The 23,537-nt window shown below is 49.0% G+C and overlaps 2 protein-coding genes across 6 annotated transcripts; one reads left to right on the plus strand and one right to left on the minus strand.

Moving 5' to 3' along the window:
* Positions 1–46: 46 nt before the first annotated feature.
* Ncaph2 (non-SMC condensin II complex subunit H2) lies at positions 47–16,181 on the minus strand. Of its 5 annotated transcripts, none has more exons than XM_055627205.1 (20): positions 16,073–16,181; positions 11,636–11,737; positions 8,697–8,752; positions 8,496–8,577; positions 8,351–8,419; positions 8,184–8,263; positions 7,956–8,098; positions 7,527–7,601; positions 6,924–7,021; positions 2,241–2,312; positions 1,947–2,013; positions 1,706–1,813; positions 1,568–1,621; positions 1,337–1,407; positions 1,158–1,251; positions 989–1,057; positions 824–879; positions 639–740; positions 388–537; positions 47–320 (listed from the first exon to the last, which is right to left on the minus strand). In XM_055627205.1, exons 1-20 carry the CDS (start codon positions 16,085–16,087, stop codon positions 180–182), a joined length of 1,704 nt encoding a protein of 567 aa, XP_055483180.1. In that variant the 5' UTR covers positions 16,088–16,181; the 3' UTR covers positions 47–179. The 5 variants fall into 5 exon arrangements, with proteins under 5 accessions (XP_055483180.1, XP_055483178.1, XP_055483177.1 ...); XM_055627203.1 differs by having other exon boundaries at positions 989–1,060; XM_055627202.1 differs by having other exon boundaries at positions 15,980–16,181.
* Positions 16,182–16,500: 319 nt separating this feature from the next.
* On the plus strand, positions 16,501–20,767 carry Lmf2 (lipase maturation factor 2). Its single transcript, XM_055627247.1, has 14 exons — positions 16,501–16,622; positions 17,122–17,375; positions 17,466–17,494; positions 17,620–17,834; positions 17,908–18,086; positions 18,307–18,448; positions 18,581–18,715; positions 18,787–18,892; positions 18,972–19,068; positions 19,141–19,323; positions 19,400–19,568; positions 19,648–19,759; positions 19,834–19,930; positions 20,026–20,767. The coding sequence occupies exons 1-14, from the start codon at positions 16,529–16,531 to the stop codon at positions 20,326–20,328; spliced, it is 2,115 nt and encodes a 704-aa protein (XP_055483222.1). The 5' UTR covers positions 16,501–16,528; the 3' UTR covers positions 20,329–20,767.
* The last annotated feature ends 2,770 nt before the right edge of the window (positions 20,768–23,537 follow it).

Here is a 23,537-nt window from a genome sequence, read left to right on the forward strand (position 1 = left end):
TGCTCTGTACCAGCAGTCCATTTAAGTGGTTTGTTGGGTGAACAGGTACGGTAGCAATACCACTTTATTAGGCTAGGCCAGCCAGTAGGCAGCACTGGAGTAGATGGCCCCACAGCACATTAGGGGCACAAGGCTTCCATGTATGTACTGCCTTCCACCCCTGCCTCAGCACTCTGCACTCAAGGCTGGGCCATGGATGGGGCAGCATAGGTCTGGAAGCGCGTGTGAGCTCGCTGGTGTGTAAGCAGTCTCAGAGACATGGTGTCCACAGCTGCCTCCAGTCCTGGCTGCTGGGTGATCTCCACCGTATAGTCATTAGCCTGTGGAGACGAGGCATCAGCAGAGTCCAGGGGTGTCTCCCCATCCCTTGTACCCCAGGCCACTTACTAGTTGCAAGGAGGCCAGCATGGAGCGGCACACCTCAAAAGCAGGCTGCCCAGCTACAAGCTCTGCAAAGGGACACCACTCATTGAGCTGGGGGAACCGTGAAACCAACTGGTCCCCATAGGTGTGGATATCAAAGGGCACGTGCTGCTCCTACACAGGAAAGGGACATGTTAGCTCCAAGTGGAAAGACAGTTCTGGACAAAGCAAAGGCTGGTGGTAGGAGGCTCCAGTTCGCAAACAGCATGCCTCACCTGCTCCTGGAGCACGGGCTGAATGGTGTTTTCCCAGTCCCTGATGCGTTGGCTCAGCTCTGTCTCCTGAACAAACTTCTGGGAGGTGGCAATGAAGAGTTCCTGCAGAAGGACCAGTGGGTTCTCCCTTGCACCTAAGGACCCAGGAGGCCCCCACGGCTCCCACCTCTGTGACCCAGGCCTACCACATTTCTTCGGACCAGCTCCTCGTATCTCAGGGACTCTGGCATGGCCTCTGCATCTAGAAAGCCCAACCATGAGCTGCTGCAGCTATAGGGCTACATGTTCTCCCCTCCTGCAGTTGTTGCTCCCTCAGCACATCTCAGTACTATCTCAGCACCCAGACCTACCTAGGTCAGCAGCTTCCCCAGGCATCACCTCCTCAGGCTTTGCATACTCTTCAGGCTCTAGAAAGTCATCTGCTGAGACATGGGAGAGGTGACCAGGCAGCTGCTCAGCCAGCAGTAGGTGCTGAGAACATGAACACCCTCCCCCCACGGCCCATCAACAGGCATCTACCTGCTACCCCTAGTTCTTCTAGGGACTCTTCCAAGCGTTCCTCCTCTACAGGCCATAGATCCTCCTTGGCCCTGGGCAGCCATCTCTCAGTCACCTATCCGGAGAACATGTGTGAGGAAACTCATCTTCCAGGCCCTGTGGGGTCTCTGACTATGGGTACAAGTACTCTGGGTACTTGCCTTACGTCTCCGCAGCTTCTGAAGGGTCTCTAGTTGTTCTTTTACATGTTTCCAGTACAGGACTTCCATGTCTGCAGACAAAGACCTTCTGAGGAGCTTCCCCATCCAGCCCAAGCTCACACTTGTCCACCCAGAACTTCAAGTGACCCTGGCAGGGAGGATGGGGGTAGAGCTGGGGAAGGTAGGTAAAGACTATCTTCTCGGAATAGGTACACAAGACCGCAGCCTCACCTGCAAAGGTTGGGCCCTTCCGCCGAAGCCTCCTGCCTTCAGTATGTTCAGCATCTGTGAGAGAGTGGTTAGCAAGAGCCAGGCCAAAACTCGCAGCACTCAGGCAAAAGGGTGTGCCGCTTTAGCCCACTCACTCACAGGCAGCTAGGTACCACTGGTGGAAGTCCTGTAGCTTGGTGATACCCTTCCTCTTGCGCTTCTGTCCTGGCGTCTCTTCCACACAGGATGGCACAGAATAGGGTTTCCCTGGAGGCAGAGGGGGATTGCCTCAAGAGTAGCCAAGGAAAGGGGATACAGAACCCACCTCCTATCCATTACCTCATTAACTCAGTATCCCTAGGCAGGGGAGCATGAGTGAGGTACCACCAAGCCTACTTACCTTTCTGGAAGAGCTTAAAGTCCAGGGAGTCAAAGGGGTCCAGGCTCTGCCAGGGGTCTGGGGTCTCCTAAAACACACAAAAAAGCAGAAGCTGGGTCGGGGAAAGCATAAGCCCTCCCTACCAGAGCTGAAACGTGGTGACACCCAGGATCAGAGGCCCAGAGCTGCATGGTGAAGGATTTAAATTTCTGGAAGAAGTAAGTGTTGGTCTGAAGACCAACAGAGCAAAGACAGGACGGGTGATGTCCTTAAACATACCCTCCTGCCAGGGCACAGGGACCTGGCCTTCCTTACCTGTAGCCGGGAGGAAGGTTCCAGGGCCCCTTGTCGTTCCCTCAGCATGTATCTCCTTGGCAAGGTGACATCCTGCAAGAAATAGCCCATAGGCTCTCCTCTCCTATCCACCCAAGGCTCTCAAGATCCCAGAGGTTCTGCTTAGGCTCACATCAAAACCATGTGCGCCTGGTTCAAGGACCCTCTTAGGGCCTTAATCAAAAATCAAAAAGTAAAAATTTTAAGGAGGGCCTGGGAAAAGGGTAGGTGCCCTGTGAGCATGAGTACCTGAGTTCAGTCCCTAATATTCACATAAAGTCTAAGGTGTAATGGAAGTTTTGGTTTCTTTCTGTATTAATGCTTTTGTTTGAATCCCAAGTGTGGGATTTTAATTGGGCTATAGTTTGTCCACACCCGTTAACTGTCATGTGTGGGGTGTGATCCTTGCCAGCTGGTAACGTCCTTCCATGTGCAGGTGGCCTAGGACACTGAGAATATAAATATGAGAGCGAGAAAGCGACCATGTGGCGTTCGGTGTTGATGTGTGGCATGGAGCAGTTTGGAGAGACCAGAGATGGTATGATGGTTTGGAGAAGACAGACGAGAGAAATGTTTCAGGCTGCAGTGACATGGAGATTGGTATAGAGCCCTAAAAGAACCCCTTGACCCTAAATAGCTGGAAGTAGTAAAGGGGTCTGGGTCCCCTCCACCCACTAACATTTTCTTTCTCCAACTTAAAGTTGGTGATTACTGAAAGGAAGGTAGAGGCTTAAATACCCCAAACAGAATTAAAAAACAGAAACAGATTGCTACAGGTGGCTTTCCGCTACACTAAGGCCGTGGTTCTCAACCTTCCTAATGCTGTGACCCTTTAATGTAGTTCCTCATGTTGTGGTGACCCCCAACCATAAAAGTATTTTCACTACTACTTCCTAATTTTGCTACTGTAATGAGTCATAACCGTCCTGCAAGGAAGCTCAAGCTCAGGAAATAAACAACTCAAAAGCTTCAGGAAGTTTCTAAAACTGACCAGATTCACTAAGCCCCTAACTCCTCAGAGTTTAAAAACAATGAAGACTGCTGAGAGAAGGTTCTCCAACAGCCTAAACACTTAGGTTTAGAAGCAGAGATCAGCCAAACTGTGTATAAGACGCTCAGACAAGCTGAGCCATCAGCAAAGGCCACTCTCCAACCTGCTGAGCTACTTAAGTGCTGCCTGTGCAGTGGCTCCAGGCTTACAGCTTTTAAGTTCCCTGTACAGGGTGAGTAGGCCTTCATTCACATCTCTCCAGAAAGAATGTCACCCAGCATCCAACTGACACCTGAACAGGTGCGTGACAGAACAAAAGAGGATGAAATAGAAGGGAATGTCAGGGTGACAGCCTTCATCTATGTGATATGGGATGGCATGCCTGGCTTGATGAGGGGGTTCCATCACAGGAATATGGAGATGCCCTGAAAACAGCTGAAAGGTTTGAGAAAATGCTGTGCTCTCGGACAGTGCGCCAGGGTGGAAATTACCGGCACAAGGCAGGGGAAGCTGCTTGGCCATTGCTGTGTACAGTAAGAAATGTACTTGAGGTAGAGATGTCAGCCAAGCAAGAACTTGTTTGTATAAGGAAGAAATTGCAATTGCAACAATAAAGGGAGACACAGTTAGCAGCTCTCGTGCTAGCCTCTGATCTGGCAGGTAAATGAGATGATAAAATAGAGGCACTGACTTGCCATTTCTTAGAGCTTGGAGGCTGAAAGGAAAATAACATACAAATTAGATTCATATTCAAAAGCCCTTCCTGGGATCTAAGAAATCAAAACCCATGGAAATAATAAGAGTAAGGAGGAGAACATGACAAAATGTGATTACAAAGCCAGGCGTGTTGGCAAATGCCTTTGATCCCAGCACTCTGGGAGGCAGAGGCAGGTGGATCACTGTAAGTTTGAGGCCAGCCTGGTCTACAAATTGAGTCCAGGACAGCCAAGGCTACACAGAGAAACCCTGTCTCAAAAAAAAAAAAAAAACATGATAAAATACCCCTCAGGTCTGGCCTGTAATGGTAAAAAAGGAAACTCTGTGATCCAGCATGAGATCACAGAAAATAACAATGGCCCAGTACAAGAAGCTATGGTAATCAGTACTTGAGCTACTGGAGGTGGGGAACACTTTTAAAGGAGTAATGAAAGAGGCTGTCTCCCCCCCCCCAACACCCAAAAAAAGGATCCTACTACAGCCTAGCTTGTGAAGTTGTGGGACATGGAAGTGGATGGGTTTGGCCTGACAGCTATGGAGGTAGAAAATGAAAAAGAATACTGTAACTACCCATTCCTCCTTAAGGCAAAGGATGCATAACTAGAGACATGGAGGGAATCAGTAGGATTGGCTTATCAGAGCCATTAGGAACTTGGTTACCTGTCTGAGGTCTGCAGAAATGTCGGGGGACGAAAAATTAGCAGAGGAAGGATAAAGCACTTGTAAGGGAACCGGGACTAGGAGCAGCTGTGTTTGAACATCCATTTGCCAGGCCACACAGAACTATGTTCACAGGAGAGGTCTTAAGAAGTGACCTTGAGATTGGTATGGGGACAGAGGCAAGGGTCTGGGAGTCCTGTGGTGAGGTGTGATCTTGATGACGCAAGAGAGGCTTTGGCAGATCTGAGCAGTATAGTTCAGCATATGGATCAAGTTAGTAAGGTGCTAAAGCACTTGGGAGAGAGAAGCACAAACCGTGGGCCCTCTGTATTACTGTATAATGGTATAACTGTGTGACTGGAACACAAAGGCTCACGAAATTTTTGAGCAGGCTATGTGCCCCACTAGCTCACTGTCCCTTCCTGCACACTACAAGTTCAGAAGCCTATAGCTAGGGGCCATGGTAAAATCAACCAGAGCAAACGGTTGCTGTAGGACTTTTGGTCTCAATCTCGCACAGAAGCAGAAGCGTGGTATTGGGGAGGTGGAGACAGGCCACTTCCTGGAGTTGATTGGCAGGCTGGCCTAGCCTAACAGATGAGCCCCCAGGACCTCATGAGACCCTATCTCAGAAAACAGGGCAGGAACTGGAGATGGCTCATCAGTTAAGAGCCTGGCTCCTCCCGCACAGGACCCAAGTCTGGTTCCTAACACCCTCTTCTGACCTCCACAGGTACCATGAATGCACGCATATATATATATGTTTACTCACACACATGAAATAAAAGGAAATTAAATGAAACTCAAGCCTCTGGCCCCTACATCCACAAATATAAACAATCCTAAGGAGAGCTAGTCATCGGAAAATTTTTCCTTTAAAAACGCAGTATCGCTGGTGTGTCACTCTATAGTATAGTAGCATGTACAATACACTAGGCACAACAGTTAGCACCATAAATATAAGTGACTGAACAAACAAGGAGAGAGCATGATATCCTGGCATGGTGGCTCATACTTGTCCCAACACTTGGGAGGCTGAGCCAAGAGGATCACACAAGTTCAAGATTAGCCTGGGCTATAAAATGAGGCCCTAGCTCCAATAACCAAACCTAACTAAATTAATAATAGACTATAACATCCATCCGGAATTAATAAATGTTACCATTTCCTCCTAAATACATCAGATTGGTTTTGGAAGAAAGAATTTCTCCCTTTTTGGTGGAGAAGGGAGAATCACACACTCTCATGTTTAGTCTTGTTAGCCAGCTTGTTTTGGGTGTGCTGTCTCAACCGTCCAGGATTGAAATTCCCCACAGGCTGCTGCACCTACCCACAATATTTATGTAGTTTCTGGGGCGCTAAACCCTGGTCCGTGGGTCCCCATGCTTATACAACAAGTGTTTTAACCACTGAGCCATCTTCCTAGCTCACCAGTGGATTTTTTGTTTTTAAGACAGGCTCTCAATATGTAGCTTAAGCTGGCCTAAAACCCTTCACAATCCTGCCTCAGTCCCTAGGGTTTAAGGATTACAAGCATCAATGACCCTGCCTGGGTGGTATTTTTTTTTAAAAATTCTGTATGTATGTGGGGAGGCAGTCAATGCACATGCCTGTGGAGGTGGTACTAGATGCTTATTGGAGCTGGAGTGACCAACAGTTCCCTGACACGCATGCTGGGACCAGAACTTGGGCCCTCTGCAAAGCCAGTACACACTCTTAACTGCTGAGCCATCTCTACAGGCTGCTAGTTATTTACCGTATTCTTACTATAGTGCTGGGGATTAAACTCAGGGCTTCCCATAGGTTAGTGAAGAATTCCAGCACGCAGCTACATCCCCAGCCTCAAGGGGTTTTGTTTTGTTTGTTGTTTGTTTGTGTTCAATAAATAAAAATTTCCTAATTGTCTGGGGTAGATTACACCCCCGTGGGGACAAAATCCTCCAGACCCATCCTCTGCTGTCAGTGTGACTACAGCGAGCTTGGGGGATCAGCTGATATGGCAGGTGCTAGGAGCTCCACAGAGATAAGAGCCTTGAATGCCAGTGTGTCCTCAAGGAAAAACTGCCATTCTACTTAAAGAGGGAGGCTGCCGTTAAACAGCCTGTCTGCAGAATGGCCAGACTTTTGGATAAACACCCCCTCTGAGAGGATCTGCAAAATTAGAATGATGGACAATACCAATATGCCAGACAGGGGCCAAGATCACTACACTGTTGTCCCATGTAATGTTAATTCTGCCCCAGGACCAGGCTTGCTCCGTTGACAGCTTGAGCTCTGCAGCTTCACTGGTATCCCACCTGCTGTGAGGTCCTGGGCTCTGCAGGCTCTAGAGCAACCTCCGGAAGCTCTGCTACATCCTCTGCATCCTCATCTCCACCGCTGAGCACTGGGCCTTCTAGAGAAATGTTTGGGCAGGAACCAAGAAACCAGTTAGCCCTAAAGAGGCTGGAGGCTAGGCAGCAGATGGAGCTCCCATGAGGGGGCTCACGGCCAACTCGCAGAGGAGATAGGCAGGCCATCTCTCCTCAGCATCACGTTAGCACTTGAAAAACTGAACCAGGCTTTATCCTCTCTTCCTCATACTGGCATGCTTTGGTTAGTTTACCATATTTTTCGCAAATATTTATGTAGTTGTTTATTTACTTATTAATGCTGGGGACTGAACCCTGGTGCTACAACCAAACTACAAATATTCTTTGTTGCCACCTACATTTACCCAGAAGAGACCCAGGAAAGCAAATTTCACTGAAGACTGAGCCCCAGCACAGAAGACTGTACCTGCTACTATTAGGACGTTCCCCAAAAACCAATGAACAGGAAGCAGACAAGACAGGCGGGGAAACTGAGAGCACCCAAATCAGATTCCGCTAAGTTCTGTCTCCCTGATGCTCTCTTCTCACCTGGCTCTTGGGAGATGTTGAGTACAGGAACAGGACTGCCATTCCTACAAACTTCCATTGGCTGTTCCTCAGCATCTGGGAGAGATAGATAGTAAACTGGTCAGGGGCAGCGCCACCCCTTCAAGGTCCCCCACTGGTCCCAATGAGCCTTTCTAGACCATCAAGCAAAAGCAGAACCCAGAAGGCCCCAAGCCCGGGACTAAGGAGAACACCAGGTACCAGACCCCCAGTACTGAGTTGAGCTATAACCTTGTTGTCTGGCAATCAAGGTACAAAAAAGATGAGGGAGAGAAGCTCTGGCCAGCCTATACAAAGTTTGAGACAGCTTCTAAGACTAGGGATGGCAGGCATAAAGCACCCAACAGTAGTCTCCCAGAAGAGAGACTTCCACTGCTTCCTCCCCACTAAGCCCCACATCCAAACCCTTACCTTTCTGGCTTGTCACGGGGTAGACATCCACAGGCTCCACAGGACACATCCCCACTGGATCCAACATAAAGGAGCCTCTGGGGTGAGGGGTAGACGTGTTCATCCTGAAATCCTTCCGGCTGGCCAAGACCTCACCCTGACAACTGTGTTGGCAAAAACATACTTGCTGCAGAGGCCCTTCCAGGCAGGCTTCCTGCCCCTCTCTCCCATGCTAGCTCAAAGTTGTACCTATACAAGGGGCTGTTGTTCTTTTCCAATTCATCAGGGGCCACCAGGGCCATGGGCAGAAGGGGTATGATAAGCAGCTCCTGTGGGTGGGGAGGGGAGAGCTCTGAGTTCTACACGGGACAGCACTAAGACTGCCATCCCCACCTTACAAGGACCAAGACACTCACACTGCATGCCTGGTCATTTTTCAGATCCACATTAGCCCGGGAGTCAGGGAAGTCATCCAGTGACAGGAGCTGCAGGAGAGAGCAAGTACACATGGGAGCAGGGCCAGGCAAACACACAGGGCAGAGTCTACATGCCCCAACTCACCTCATCCTCTGTTTCATCGGGCGTCCTTGAATTGACAGCCCTGTTGCTCCCATCTTCCTGTACAGAGAGCTGCTTGGCTTGCCTGAGAGAGTAAAACATACCAAGGACATCCTGGGAAGCTTCAGGAGCCTCCCAAGCTGCAAGCAGGGCACAGTTAAGAAGATGACAGCCTCTTCCCCAGGGCTCATTTGTAGTACTCACCTCTTGCCAGAAATAAAATCGAGAGCCTGGTAGACCAGCAAGTAGAGGTACTCCACCTGGCAACCAGAGGCAGGCAGTAAAGATGTGGAAAGGACAGGCCTATCCAAAATGCTGCTTGGGAACATCCCCCAGAGCAGGAGACCTTTCTTACTAGTACACACCAAATCTGGCCATCACCTCCAAATCTCCATACAAGTCAAGCGGTTTTCCTACTACTAAGTAATTCCCACTATTCAGAGTAGTGGTATATGCCTGCAACCTCAGCACATGGAAACAGGAGGATTATCATGAGTTTGATGCCAGTCAATGCATCAATAAGTTCTGGGTTAGAGTGTGAGACCCCATCTCAAAAGAACAAACTAAAAACTTGACAAGCTTGCTCCAGTACTCACAGGCTAAAGCAAGAGAATCTTAGATTCAAGGCCAGGCTGGGCTGTATGCCAAGCTACTGTCTGAAAACAAGGCAAATGGATACACAAACAAAAACACGAAAATACAAACATAAAAATAATTCTCTGGGGCTGAGAAATAGCTCAGCAGTTAAGAGTGCTTGCTGTTCTTTCAGAGGACCTGAATTTGGTTTCCAGCATCCACAGCAGCTACTCACAACCAGTCCAAGTTCAAGCAGTCTTCCAACTCCAGGGGAATTTGATGCCTTAGGCCTCAGAGAGTACCTGCACTTATGTGCACACACCCACACACATAAGTACCAGATGAAACCATAAGCAAACACATGAATCTGAGTTTGAATCCTCAGAATTCAAGTTAAAAAGCTAAACATGGAAGTGCATGCTTGTAACCGCAGACTTGGGGAAGGCTAGGACAACAGAGATAAAAGGGGCCCTAAATGCAGGCATGATGGTGTATGCCTGTAATCCCAGCATTCAGAGAGGCGGAGGCAGGCAGAGCTCTGTGAGTTCAAGGCCAGCCTGGTCTACAAAACTGGTCTTGTACTGTTCAGGACAACCATAGCTATACAGAGAAACCCTGTCTCAGTAAAACAAAACAAAACAAAGGAGTCCTGAGGCTCACAAAGGAATCAGTAAGCTTCAGGTTAAGTGAGAGACCCTGTCTCCAAAAAAAAGTGGACAGAGATCAAGTAAAGAAACAAGACATCAATTTCAAGGTTCCACACTCATGTACACATACATGCACAGAACACATGTACACAACAAAAATAATGAAGTCAAGTCAAATCAGTCTCATCAGAATTACTTTGTCAGCTGGGATTTCTACCTCTTCCCTGTCTCATAGTCCACAAATACACAAGTACAGCCTCCTTGACACAGGTCATGGCCATGTGACAATGGGTGCTCACCATGCATGGAGCAGAGTCTCACACATAGTACCCACTGTTCTTTCGCCCAGGCCAAAGCCAGCTGCAGCTCCTTCTCCTAGCTAGGGAACCCTATTCGCAGGAAGGTGCTGTGAGTCTCTATGGCCCTCTGAGAACACAAGGTCCATAGTGGACCAGCTTGATCTTTTACTTGCTTCTTTTCTTTCGTTCTTTTTCCTTTCTGTTTGTTTGTTTGTTTGTTTTGAGAAAGGGTTTCTCGTGTAATCCTTGTTGTTCTGGAACTCGCTTTGTAGTCCAGGCTGGCCTCAAATTCAGAGATCTGCCTGCCTCTGCCTGGGATTAAAGGTGTTCACCATGGCCACCTGATTTTTCACTTGCTTCTTACTGGTCTCCAGTTGGGGGTTGGTCTTGTGCATTGTGTATTCAGATGCTGATTTCTGCGCCCAGAGATCTGGTTGCATTGTCCTTACTATTGAAGAAGAGTAATATAAAAATTGTTCTCCATCATCTCTGATTGGCGGAGCAGAGAGAAGAGGATGAGGTCAGCATGAGAGTCACCATGAGGAGGAAGACTGCTTGAGCAGGAGCACTATGCTTATACAGCAGAGTTCTGCCAGCTGAACCATCTCTTGGTCTTGCCATTTGAAACTCAAATTTACCTAGGCATTGTAGAACATGCCTGCTATCCAAACACTTGAGTTGCAAAGGCAAGAGTATCAGGGGTTCAAGGCAAGCCTCAGCCACAGAGTAAGCTCAAGGCCAGTTTGAGCTAATAAAATCCTGCCTCAAAAGCCAACGATTTGGAAGCCACACAGTGATGCACATCTATAATCCCAGCACTTGGAGAGACAGAGGCAGGCGGATCTCTGTGAGTTTGAGGCCAGCCTGGTCTCCAAAGCAAGTCTAGGACAGCCAAGATGACACAGAGAAACTGTTAGTATTTAGGCAGCCTGCTTCTGGGTTGCCTAGCAATCTATGATGTCATCATGTGTCACTGGCCAGATAGACACACCTGGCAGGCATGGTTCATCTGCGCAGGAGCTATAAATGGACCCCTGCCTCTTACTTTGCCCTCTTGCTCTCGCTCTCTCTCCTTTCTCTGTTGGGGCGCCCCCTTCCCTCCCCCAACCACGTCTCTCTCTTTCCTTTTCCTCTCTATCTCTCCACCACCATCCAATAAATCTCTTTCATATAACATCTGTTGTGTGCGTGGCATTATTTTAAAATAAATACTAACAGAAACCCTGTCTAAAAAAAAAACAAACGCAACATGTTGGGGATATAGCTCAGTTGGTGAAGCATGCATGAAGCCCTAGCTTTGACCCCCAGCCCAAGGACTGCAAAAATTGGACATGGTAATTTACAATTGTCATACTAACACACCAGGAGATGGAGGGAAATGCACCAGAAGTTCAAGGTTATCTTCCTCGGATATAGATAGTGTTTAACATCAGCCTGGGATGCATGGAATGGATCTCAAAAAAGCAAACTATAAACTCCAGGTTTACTTTGGCATTGAAAGCTGTGAAGCAATCTGAAGCGTGACCCACAGTATAGGCAGGTTACAGATAACTGCACACTGCTGCTGCCCTGAAAGGGGCCCAACACTAAAGCACAAACAGCAGCAGTACGTGGAACCCACCTTTTTACTGTAGACACAGGCTGAGCCCTGGATCAACAGTGCTGCCTCAATGAAGTTCATTGTGGTTTTGCCTTCATCAAAAGAAATGCAGATCTGGTCCAGCTGCAAGAAAGAACATTAGTGAGCTGGACTTGATGGCAGTGCCTATGATCCCAGCAGTTGGGAGACTGAGGCAGGATTCAAGGTCTACCTGGAACAGTCTCAAAGGAAATCAGATACAGTACAGAAGCCTCTGCTCACTTCCTCCCAGCGCAGCTCAATCTACCACGCACAAACACAGATAGCTGCAAGTCTTAATCTTGCCAGGTACCTCTGGGTATTTCTAGAGGAAAGCTAGATCTTTGTGATTCTCCTAGTTCCCGGATCCTTTGAGACCAAGTGTTTTGGAAGAAGGGGGTCTCCAAAGGATACTGCATACCAGCTCTCATCAGCCCTCCACATTGTACCCACCCAGGTACAAAAACTGACTGGGACAGAATCCAGCAGAAAGACCCTTTACCCTAAGAGAAGGAAAAGAAGACAGAGACAAATACAGTACTCTCTATCTTTTGATTGGAAAAAGCAGGAAATGGTGCCATAAGCAGCTCTCCTCTGCAATCCTTCTTGGCCTCTATGAGCCTTGGCTCTTAACCAGTGTCTTGGTTAATTTTTTCCCCTTGAACAGGAATGGGCAGATGCAAACCTTCTAACATGTGCATCTGTCCAACCCTGTTCAAGCTACCAGCCATACACGTGTCAACAATTGCTAAACCTATCCTCAGAACAGCTTTCTTCCTGAGGGGTTCTATTTACAAATACCTACTGAGGATCTCAGGAAAAAAAAAAAAATCAAGACACCCCACAGAACAGTTGTTCCTCAAGGTATTGGGGATTGAACTCAGTGTTCTTGCAGACACTCTTATCCCATATGTCCACCTGTCTTATTCAGCTATCCAGATTTTGATAAACAAGAGTCAAATGAACAGGTCCATGCTGGACTCCAAGCATCCCCACTGAACCCCAGAAACTGAAGGATCTCAGCTCCTCTCTTCTTTTGCTCACCTGCCCGTTCAACCTAGCATCAGACCCTTACCACTTCAGCTTACTCACTAATGCCAGCTGCTTTGACCCCGCCTAACCTCAAACGGGGCTCTCCCAGACCTCCAGTCTTTTCCTGTCTGCTCTTTACAGGCTTCCTGCCACTAAGGGGAAAAAAATAGAAATTCTAAACAAGGCTTCCAAGGGATGTCTCTAAACTCACCAGTCTCTTCCAACTACCAATCTTCCCCTATGAGCTGTACTTTCATTTCTTCCACTGAGGCAAGTACCATGTCCCCTCTAGACTGCTTCAGATTACCAGACATGGCACCTGCTTTTACCGCAGATAAAATCAAGTCCCTCAGTCAAAGCCTTCATAGTATCCTAAGCTTTTCCTTCCAATCTAACACTTGTTTGTAACAACACAGAGATACAGACAGTGGGGGAAAATAGATCTGCTTTGTCCACTATCAACTGTGACTTCCAGCATATCATTTAATCTTGCTAATGACTATTTTGTTGTAAAGACTACATTGATTTCTATAAGACATAAAGAAACAATGCTTAGGCCAAACAATATCCAACAATGTGGTTCCTACTTTGATACCCATCCTCCCTATTAGCAGGAATTTTATCAAAGCATGGATTACTCTTTGCTTTGCTTGTCATCCTTTTTTTTTTTTTTTAAAGGCAGTTCTTGTCACACAATAAATACTTACCAACAATGGATAAATAAAAGAAAGTAATGTCATAAGGTATGTTAGAACACACTGGTAACAAAAAGAGAACATGGACAGCACCAGTGGCCAAGATATCAAAGTGTCAGGAGATGTAGAATAGTCACACTCTTGTTATTTAAAATTTGAAAGTCTCATATAGCTCAGGCTAGCTTCAAATTTATTCTGTAGCCAAAAATGATATTGAACTGATCCTCCTATCTCCACCTACCACGTACTAAAGTCACAGAAATAATGTCAACAAACCTGGCAGTAGAAAAGAAGTTTTATGTAAAGCAGAAGGGCTGACCAAGCCAGGAAGCAAATTCATAGGTGTCCCCTCAGACCCTTTTATAGAAACGGATTCCACAGCCTGACCTAACACTGTTCTTGGCATTTCTCAACCACCTATGCAGTGCAGGTTGATCGTCAGATCACACGTTCATTTAATAAGCATTTATCCTGTACCTAATATCTGTCAGGCATTTGACAAAGTAGAAGAAAGCATATATGTAGTCTCCACCCTTTTAAAATTTACACTCAGAATTTAGGGTGGAGTTTGAACTCTGAGTTCAAAGCCAACCTGGTCTACAAAGCAAGTCCAGGACAGCCAGGGGAAACACAGAGAAACCCTGTCTTGGGGGGGGAAACAAACTCCCACAAGCTGTCATCTGACTCCCACAAGCACGCTGGCATACATGCGCCCATGCGCGTACTAAAATGAAATGACAAAAGCAAACAAACACAAAACCACACAAGGGAAAGAACATCCATAGGTAAAGCCACAACTACTGAGCAACAAATGCAGTGAAAACCTGAGGGCTTTAAACAAAGCAATATTGTGGCCTCACTACATTTTTTCCCCCAAAGATGTGCATACTCTTGCAAGGGTCCATGGGACCAGAAGATGTTCCTAGAATCCCTGAAAGTAGAGTTAAAGGCTATTGTAAGGTGTATGAGTTCGGCTCTGAGAACCAAACCCAGGGTCTCTGCAGGAACAGCAAGTACTCTTAACCAGAGTCATCTCTCTAGAGATGATTTAATTTTCTAAAAAATGCCTGCATGCATTCTGTGCACCACTTCTGTGTTGGGTGCCAGTGGAGGCCAGATGGCAGTACTGGATGCCCTGGAACTGGAGTTACAGATAGGTCTGGTCTGTCCTGTGGGTGCTTGGAATTGAACCTAGGTCCTCTGGAAGACCAGCTAGTGCTCTGAACTGATGAACCATCTCTCCAGTTCACTACACCCCATCCCTGTCTCCAGTTTTAATTCTTCATACTGGATGGTGTCCATCTAGGAACTTGGATAATGTTTTAAATATCTAGGTTTAATAGGCCTAGACCAGACATAATGGGAAACAGACGAGCTGAAGTGATATCCTGGCAATATAACTGTAAAACTCTTTACCAAAATAGATGGCTAGAATTTGAACCAAAAATCAAAGGCTCCACTTTAAATTAAACCCAAGCGCTCATGTAATGCTTCAGCACATGCCACGGGAGTGGCTAGAACAAACAGATTTGGTGGCACTGGAACAGCTTACAAGGAGCAGTATGGGTGTATCCCACCAGATGGGGTTGAAACCCTGTATTTTAAAAATCACACAAGGAAGATTTTCTATTTTTAAGGGAAAGAAGGCTCCACCCCGAGAAGCTCAACACTTGAGAGAGAAAAATAAAAAGAAGCAGTGAAATAGAAATCCTATGAGTCCTCTTTCAAAAAGGCAGTTATCAGACCAGCAAATGCTCCCCAACTGAATTACAGGACGTTTCGCACATCTCTTGAAAGAAGACCACTACACGATTTGTAACTATTCAGCACTGGAATTCGATTATTTTGGGCTGAGGAGAGAAAAATGCAGAAACCGAGCGGACAGATCCTGAAGAGATAAGACACTTCAGCTAAAAATGGGGGAATGAAATGCTGATAGGCGAGCTTACAACACATATCGGGGGCGGATCCTTCTGGAAAAAACTGGCTCAAGTTACAAGCGCCGGGTGTGGGTGCGCCCCGATACGCTGGGGAGAAGACGTGGGCGGAGCATGAGGTCTAAGACCCGAAAACCCTTTCCCTTCCGGATGCAGATCTCTCAAATACAGTAGGAGTCCAGATAGGGTCAATTAGCACTTGCAAATAACCGGGAGACTGAGACAAAATTTCGAGTTTAAGGCCTCCCTCGGCCTGGCTCAAGAAGAAAAAAAGGCCTCAAAAAAGTTAAAAAAGCTAGTGATAGAGCAGTTGTCAAGCTTGTACAAAGGTAGGTTAAATGCCTAGCACTGCAAAAAAATAAAAATAAATTAAAAAAAAAACAAAAATCATGCTTCCTAATCTATTGCACCCCCCAAACGAAAACGGAAGTAATGTATTTATTGGGAAAAAAAAATGAGTATCACCCAACCAAAACAATTACACAGCTCACTAACCGGTAGAGACATAAAAATGACAGCTCCAGAATCATCATAACTGAGGAAAGTTTCGAGAGGCAGACTGGAGTTGAGGGAGTAAAGAAACAAGACTGAGGACAAAACACCAGACGGCTACAGACCCGGAGGCGGAGGGTGGCAGTGCAGCCTGGGTCCCCAGGCCCGTGCCGTTCCCCCGCCGCCCTCACCTCCTCCAGATACTCGCCCAGCTGGGTCGCCACATCCACCTCCCAGTTCTTAGTGAGATCCCGGATGGGCTGCAGGAGGTGAGCAAAGCGCACCTCCACATCCTCCATGTCCAGAAAGGGACTACAGGCCCGGGACCATACTCTGGCTCCGGATAGGGCCAGCAAGCTTAACCAGCCACTGGTTGTGGCGGCATTTTGGTGTTCCCGCCCAGGAAGTCCGTCCCCAGGGCGCGGCGCGCACACCTATGACGTAATGCGAGCCCAGATTTGAAGAGGTAAATGGAAGCACACGAGGAAAAAAAGGCGGCCCTCGAGGGGGCGGGGCCCACGCGAGGGGCGTGGCTACGCGTTTGGGGCGGTCCTTTAGCCGATGACGCTAAGTTTATGGGCGGGTTAGCGGTGGATTTCTTAGCGCCTGGAGCTCAGGGACCAGACCGGACGGATCTGAGCTAGGGCGTGGTGCAGAGGCGGAGCTGTAGCGGAGTGGCGGGGGGGGGGGGGGGGGGGGGGGGACCAGCGGGTATTGCTTCTGCGGACCGCGTAGCGGACATGGCGAGCTCCCGGGTCCCACGGCAGCTTTTCCTACAGGGTGTGGCCGCAGTCTACTTGTTCGCCTTTGCGTCCCTGTACACCCAGATCCCAGGTGAGGGCGCCGAGGGTGGAAGGCTCACACGTGGTATCATCCTTTCCTTCACCCTGCATACGAGCTCTCTGAGACGGGTATGAAGTCCAGGCCTCTCTCTACTCGGGATCCGGGGACGATAGTTTGTGTACTGCGGGCAACCAGAATGCCAAAGGAGAAAGGTGTCCAGGGTGGGTTTCCCGTAACTATTAGGTTTCTCGTCTAGGCTTAAAGAACCCCGAGGGAAATGGGTGATAGATTTCAACCTGGACTCTGAGGGGCAGGTAGGAAAGGGATGGGCTCTACTTGGGGGAAGGTCTTCTGGACATGAGGTTGGGGTGAGCATCTGGCAGAGCAAGTTTTACCTGGGGTGGGAACATCTTCAGGCACAACCTGGAGTGCAGGGAACATTTGGAGGCACTGGAGCTGGTGATGAGCATCTTCAGGACCTAACCTCGGATGAATTTAGTTTAGGAAGGCAGTGTCTAAGGCAGTGTCTAACTGACATGCCCTCCCACAGGCCTCTATGGCCCAGAAGGCATCCTTCCTGCTCGAAGAACACTGCGGCCCCAAGGCAAGGGTCGATGGCAGCAGCTGTGGGAAACACCAACGCTGCTGTGGGAGGCACCAAGACTGGGGCTGGATACTGCCCAGGGTCTGGATCTGCTGACCCTATTGGGCACCGTGCTAGCCCTGGGTCCCCTGCTCTTGAACTCCCTGCGACATCCCCTCATCTACCTGCTGCTCTGGGCTGCCTACCTGTCCGTGTGCCAGGCAAGTGCCAGCCTGTGTCTAAGCTGCCCACTCTGCCTCACCTGACGCAGCAGACACAAAATGGCTCTCTAACAGCTCCTCTTCCTACAGGTGGGCCAAGTGTTCCTTTATTTCCAGTGGTGAGTGACTCCTGGGTCAATTCTGCCTGAGGCTGGGCTGGGATGTTTGCCTCTTCTGGGAGGACCCCGTGAGGGAAGCAGCCTTAACAGGGAGGAACCCTTTATAACATTTCCTCTCCCTATAGGGATTCCCTACTGCTGGAGACAGGCTTCCTGGCTATACTGGTAGCCCCACTGAGGCAGCCTTCCAACCACAAGAACCCCCAGGGTGGATTAGCAGGGTCCTTACCCCATGAAGACCTCCCGTTCTGGCTCGTGCGCTGGCTGCTGTTTCGACTCATGTTCGCCTCTGGTGTGGTCAAGCTGACCAGCCGCTGCCCTGCGTGGTGGGGCCTCACTGGTAAGGACCGGGGCCTGAAGCTGGGATGGTCTGGAAGCTCTCACCAGCCCTGACCTCCACCCATTACCTGCAGCCCTCACCTACCACTATGAGACACAGTGCCTGCCCACACCTGCTGCCTGGTTTGCCCACCACCTGCCAGTCTGGCTGCACAAGCTCAGCGTGGTCGCCACCTTCCTCATCGAGATTGCGGTGCCCCCTCTGTTCTTCGCCCCGATCCGTCGCCTGCGATTGACTGCCTTCTATGCTCAGGTGGGTAGAAGAGGGTGTGGACTTCACCCCTGGCCAGTGAGTCTTGTTGGGAATGGAGCAGTCCTAGGAGTGGTCAGGTGATGGGTGCTGTGGGGAAAGCATTGTGGACAGAGAGATGTGTTACTCAGTTCAGGTTGTGTACTGAAAATGTCAGCCTGGAGGTCAGTAGGACCCAGGAAGGACAGCCCTCCATAGATCTGACTGTAGGCCTTCCTTGTAGGCATTATTGCAAGTCCTGATTATCATTACTGGCAACTACAATTTCTTCAACCTGCTAACCTTGGTGCTCACCACTACCCTCCTGGATGACCGGCACCTCTCTGCTGAGCCTGGCCCCAGATGCCACAAGAAGATGCCCACCTGTGAGTGCCATCCTGTCGTGACCACCAATCTGACATCATCTGCCTAGTATTTCCAAAGAACCCCTTCTCCACCTCCACCTCAGCCCCTTGGCTGCAGACCCTCAGCCAACCTGTGACTGTCCTTTCCCATAGCCTGGCCCAAGGCCCTGCTGACCATGCTATCCCTACTGCTGGAACTGACTGTCTATGGGCTGCTGTCCTATGGCACCGTGCACTACTTTGGCCTGGAAATTGACTGGCAGGAGCATATCATCGTCTCTAAAACCAGTGAGTGCCAACCCGGGGATCTAAGGAAAAGGGCTGGGTGGTCTGCTAATCACAGTCCCCTCCCTTGGCAGCCTTCACCTTCCACCAGTTCTCCCAGTGGCTGAAGATGATAACCCTGCCTACTGTGTGGCTGGGGGCAGCCTCCCTGGCTTGGGAGTTACTCGTTGCCCTCTGGAGGTATGTATGTGCCTGAAGGCAGTGGGGAAGAGGCTGCTTTCAGAACAGGCCTGACCGTACTTGGGCTCCCTGTTCCCAGGTGGATTCACGTACAAGGATGGCTTCGGAAGTTCTTTGCCAGTATCCAGCTCTCCATCCTGGGCACTGCCACGGTGGCCTTGTTCTTGATCAGCCTAGTAGGTAACACTGTAGAGAACGGGGTTGAGGGTAAGAGGAGCAGCACTGAGCTATTCCCTTCTTGCCTACAGGTACCTTACTCCTATGTGGAGCCTGGGACCCATGGGCGTCTCTGGACTGGGGCTCATCGCCTGTTCAGTTCCGTGGAGCATCTTCAACTGGCCAACTCATATGGCCTTTTCCGCCGGATGACTGGTCTGGGTGGGCGGCCCGAAGTGGTACTGGAGGGCAGCTATGATGGACACCATTGGACAGTGAGTCCTCCCAAAGGATGTGGGGGTAAAGGGACCAAGACCAGCCTTCCCAGCTAACCATCTGTCCATCTGTCAGGAGATTGAATTCATGTACAAACCTGGGAATGTAAGTCGACCACCCCCTTTCCTGATACCCCACCAGCCACGCCTTGATTGGCAGATGTGGTTTGCAGCCCTCGGCCCACATACACACAGCCCCTGGTTCACCAGCCTGTTGCTACGTCTCCTGCAGGGCAAGGAGCCAGGTGAGGGGTAGACTGGGAGAGGGGCTGGGAAGGGAAGGAAAGGTGCAGAGCCATGTTCAGCTCTCCTCTCCCACCACAGTGATCCGGCTGGTCCAAAACCACGTTGCCAAGTATCCCTTTCATGATAAGCCACCCACCTACCTGCGGGCCCAGCGCTATAAGTACTGGTTCTCAAAGCCTGGGGAGCGAAGGTAGGACTGCAGTTCTGGATGGGGTGCCAGGGCCTGGGCTGTGGCCACATGCTCACCGTCCAGTTCTGTTACAGCCAGTGGTGGAACCGCCAGTGGGTAGAGGAATTCTTCCCACCTGTATCCCTAGGGGACCCAGCACTGGAGACACTGCTCCAACAGTTTGGACTTCAGGTATGAAGGAGTGAGCTGGTCTGTGAGAGGTAGCAGGGTGTCGGCCCATTGCAGGAATAAACCTTGTGAGCTTTTCTCGGTCTTTGTCTCCATAGGATAAGAGTCCACTCCGGGCCCGCAGCTCCAGCAATACCCTAGCTCAGACACTGAACTGGGTGCGGATGCAGCTGTCTCCTCTAGAGCCTTCCATCCTGCTATGGGGGCTCTTAGGGACAGTGGTGACTATCCGAGTTGTGCAGACCCTACTCGCCCCCCGTCGGCTCCAGTCCTCAAAACTGGCTAAAGAGGAAAAACGTAAGCAAACGCCCAAGAAGGATTCCAGAGCTAACTCTGAGCAAGCTGCCCCCGCCCTCAGCAGCAACAGCAGTGACTCCTCGGCCCCTCGGCGGAAAAAATAGCTTCATGTGCATCAGCCAGCCACATGTGTTGACGGAGCCAGATCCCCAGGATTCCAGCCCATGTCATGACACGGCCCAGCCACTGTGCCTTAGCCAGTCCTGCCAGGGCAGGTGCAGACCGGAGCGCTGCCCCTGAGGATTGCCAGGTGTTACTTGAAAGCCCTACTTGTCCCTCTACACCAACCACATCCCTCGCCAGTCACCTTCTACTGTCTTGGCAGCCAACCCAGAAGTGGACATGTGAGCAGCTCAGGACTTTTCCTGGAACACTGTAATCAGGGTACCCATAGGTGCAAAGGCCTGAGTCTGGAGCTCCTACCCAGCCCCACTGTGGAGAGGATGAGCTAGACCCACTGAGGAGAGGAGCCAAGGGAAGTGAGTCCGTGAAGCGGTGCCTGCCTGTCCCTCGGACTGCACCAATAAAGGCACCATTTCTACATACCCGTTCGCTAGCGGTTTCTTCCTTCTGGGGCATCCCTCCTTGTCACTCAGTGTTCTTCATAAAATAAACAAAAAGGCACAGCCTGGCAGACCTGCACAGTAAGGGCTGTGAGGCCAATGGAGAAAGGTGAGCCACCCAAGCCGGGTGTGATGGAGAGCGCCATAAAGCCCAGCACTCAGGGAAGCAGAGGCATGCAGATCACTGTGAGTTCAAGGCCAACCTGGTCTGCAAAGCGAGTCCAGGACAGCCAGGGCTACACAGAGAAACCCTATCTCAAGAAACATAAATAAATAAATAGCTAGAAATAGAGCCCCCCAAAGACCAGGGAACTTTTCAGAACACTGCCCTCTGTCCACCTCCTGCCTTACTTCTGGTCTGCAGAAAGATCAGAGTGTTTAAAGGATAAAGGGAAAGAGAAATGGTTGTTAGCAGAGGTGCCAGACCTGGGATGGAAAAAGGTGAATGAGGTCACCTAGTCTAACCTTGTCCTGGGAAGAGGACAGGTGGGGCTGGAGTCCATCTCTCAGGGTCAGGCTGTCAGATCCCTCCTGCGACAAAGCTTTCTTTACCCCAACTCTTTTTGCTCTCCCAGTGCAGCTTCCAGATTGAGCTACATTGGCTGGCCAACAAACTCCAATGACCCTCCTGTCTGCTTATCCTCCAGACTGGCATTGCTGGCACGTATTTGTAGTTTTCTTTGAGTGGAAGTTTTTTTGTTGTTTGTTTTGTTTTGTTTCTTTGAGAAGGGTTTCTCTCTGTAGCCCTGGCTGTCCTGGAACTCTCTCTATAGACCAGGCTGGCCTCAGACTCAAAGATCCACCTGCCTCTGCCTCCCAAGTGCTGGGATTAAAGAATACACCATGCCTAGCCATGCCCAGTTTTCTTATGTGTTGTGGAGATCTGCTTCATGCCAAGATCTTTGCTGACTAGACCGTCTTCCCAACCCCTTGACCATTTTTTAAAGATTTGCCTTTATTGTTCTTAGTTACATGCGTGTCTGGGTGTGTACATGTGAGCACAGGTGGCAGAGATGGCAGGTCCTGGAGTTACAGTTGTGAGCCACCAGCCGTGGGTGCTAACAACTGACCTTGGATCCTCTGAAAGAGCGGCACACACTCTTTAACTGCTAAGCCATCAGTATCTTTAAGTATGTGTTTTTGTAGCACTCATAATATTTTGTAACTACAGTCTCTTGCCATTGTTTCTAGAACCTTCCCAGTACCCAAAACAGAAGCCCTGTATCCCTTAAACAGTAACTCTCTTCATCCCTCGAAACCTGTGTTCTGCTTTCTTTTTTTTTTTTTTAATTCTAGATACCTCATAGAAGTTAAATTATACTATAATCTTCCTTTTGTCTCTGTCTGTCTGTCTTTTTTGGTCTTATTTTACACTATATTTTCCACAATCTATCCATGTTATAATGTACCAGAGTGTCTTCTTTTTCTTTTTTTTCTGAGACAAAGTCTCATGTAGGCTAGGCTACATTCTGTCTTAAATCTATCACCTCTAAAAAGTCTCACAGTGTGCATGGCCCAAGATAGCAGGGCTCCAGATTCTGTCCGCTGAAAAGCAATGTCAGGCCTTTCTGGGGATAGGTAGCCAAAGATGACCTTGAACTTCTTCCACCTCTGCCTCCTGAATGCTGGAATTATAGATATGGTCCCCCCCCATCTGCATTGAGGGATTGCTTGGTTTTTTTTTTTTTTTTTGGTTGGTTTAGTTTTGTTTTGGGAGGGAGGGTTGTTGCTTTATTTTTATTGGAGTTAGTCAAGGTTTTCCTATGTAGCACTAGCTACATAGCAAATTACTATGTAGTCATACTAGCCTCAGACTTGCTGCAATCCTCCTGCCTCAGCTTCTCAAGTGCTCGGATTACTGCATGTACTGCCTCACCAGGCTAGTTTCTCAATTTGTCACACAAATGGCTAAGTACCCATCCTTCATACTGAAGGATGAAGATTTATCAACAGTAAGCATTTTCATTTCATTATCATAAACAGAACTGCTTTTTCCCTTTGTATTTTTCGTTGTGAGCCTTGTCTTTAATGCTGAGCCATCTCTCTAGCCCCTATTCCAGCTCCAAAAGCAGCATTGAGAGGCATGGCCGGCAAAGTGAGCGTCACTGCCTCAGTTTATGCAGCTTTTGTCATGGAGGTTGAGGGAAGCTGATGGTGTTTTCAGTTTCCTATCAAAAGAGCTTTGGCCTTGCAATCCCTAAAAGGAAATAAGCAGAAACCAGGGGATGGCTTTTCGTTGCCAAAGAAGAAGAGCCAGCATGCAGCCAACAGAAACATTGAGGTGGTGAGTGGCAAGGCTGGAATGGGATCAAGAAAATGCCAAGCCCCGTTCCTTCAGGCCCCACAGCAGTCCTAGCAACTGGATCCCCCAGAAAAGCCTGACATTCCCCTTGAGTGGGGAGAGTCTGGAGCCCTGCTATCCACCCATGTACACCTTGGGCCTTTTTTAGAAATGGCACGTTTAGGAAAGAGTCTACAAGAGGCACCGACAGGTTCTGGGGACAATCGTCAGGAGGGCTACAAAAGGAATACAATTAAACGCAGGTCTTCCTGCTTGGTGACAAACAATTTTATCACTCACCCATGCTATTAAAAATTACCTGAAAGCCGGGTGTGGTGAACATGAGCTGCCATGTGGGTGCTGGGAATTGAACCAGGGTCCTCTGGAGGAACAGCTAGTGCTCTTAACCTCTAAGCCATCTTTCCACCATTTTCATACATACATACACATTTATGTTGTTTTCTCGAGA

The sequence above is a fragment of the Psammomys obesus genome, unplaced genomic scaffold (genome assembly GCF_907164565.1).
Source record: "Psammomys obesus unplaced genomic scaffold, mPsaObe1.curated_primary_1811, whole genome shotgun sequence".
Lineage (NCBI taxonomy): Eukaryota > Metazoa > Chordata > Mammalia > Rodentia > Muridae > Psammomys > Psammomys obesus.

Excerpts from the sequence above, each read along its gene's own strand:
- Ncaph2 (XM_055627200.1), bottom strand. The coding sequence starts at position 16,087 with ATGGAGGATGTGGAGGTGCGCTTTGCTCACCTCCTGCAGCCCATCCGG. Across the intron at positions 1,061-1,157 it reads AGAAGAACTAGGGGTAGCAG|CAGATGACTTTCTAGAGCCT; the intron begins GTAGATGCCTGT and ends CCCATGTCTCAG. Across the intron at positions 538-638 it reads AGCCCGTGCTCCAGGAGCAG|GAGCAGCACGTGCCCTTTGA; the intron begins GTGAGGCATGCT and ends TTTCCTGTGTAG.
- Lmf2 (XM_055627247.1), top strand. The coding sequence starts at position 16,529 with ATGGCGAGCTCCCGGGTCCCACGGCAGCTTTTCCTACAGGGTGTGGCC. Across the intron at positions 16,623-17,121 it reads CCTGTACACCCAGATCCCAG|GCCTCTATGGCCCAGAAGGC; the intron begins GTGAGGGCGCCG and ends GCCCTCCCACAG. Across the intron at positions 19,931-20,025 it reads TCCAACAGTTTGGACTTCAG|GATAAGAGTCCACTCCGGGC; the intron begins GTATGAAGGAGT and ends TTGTCTCCATAG.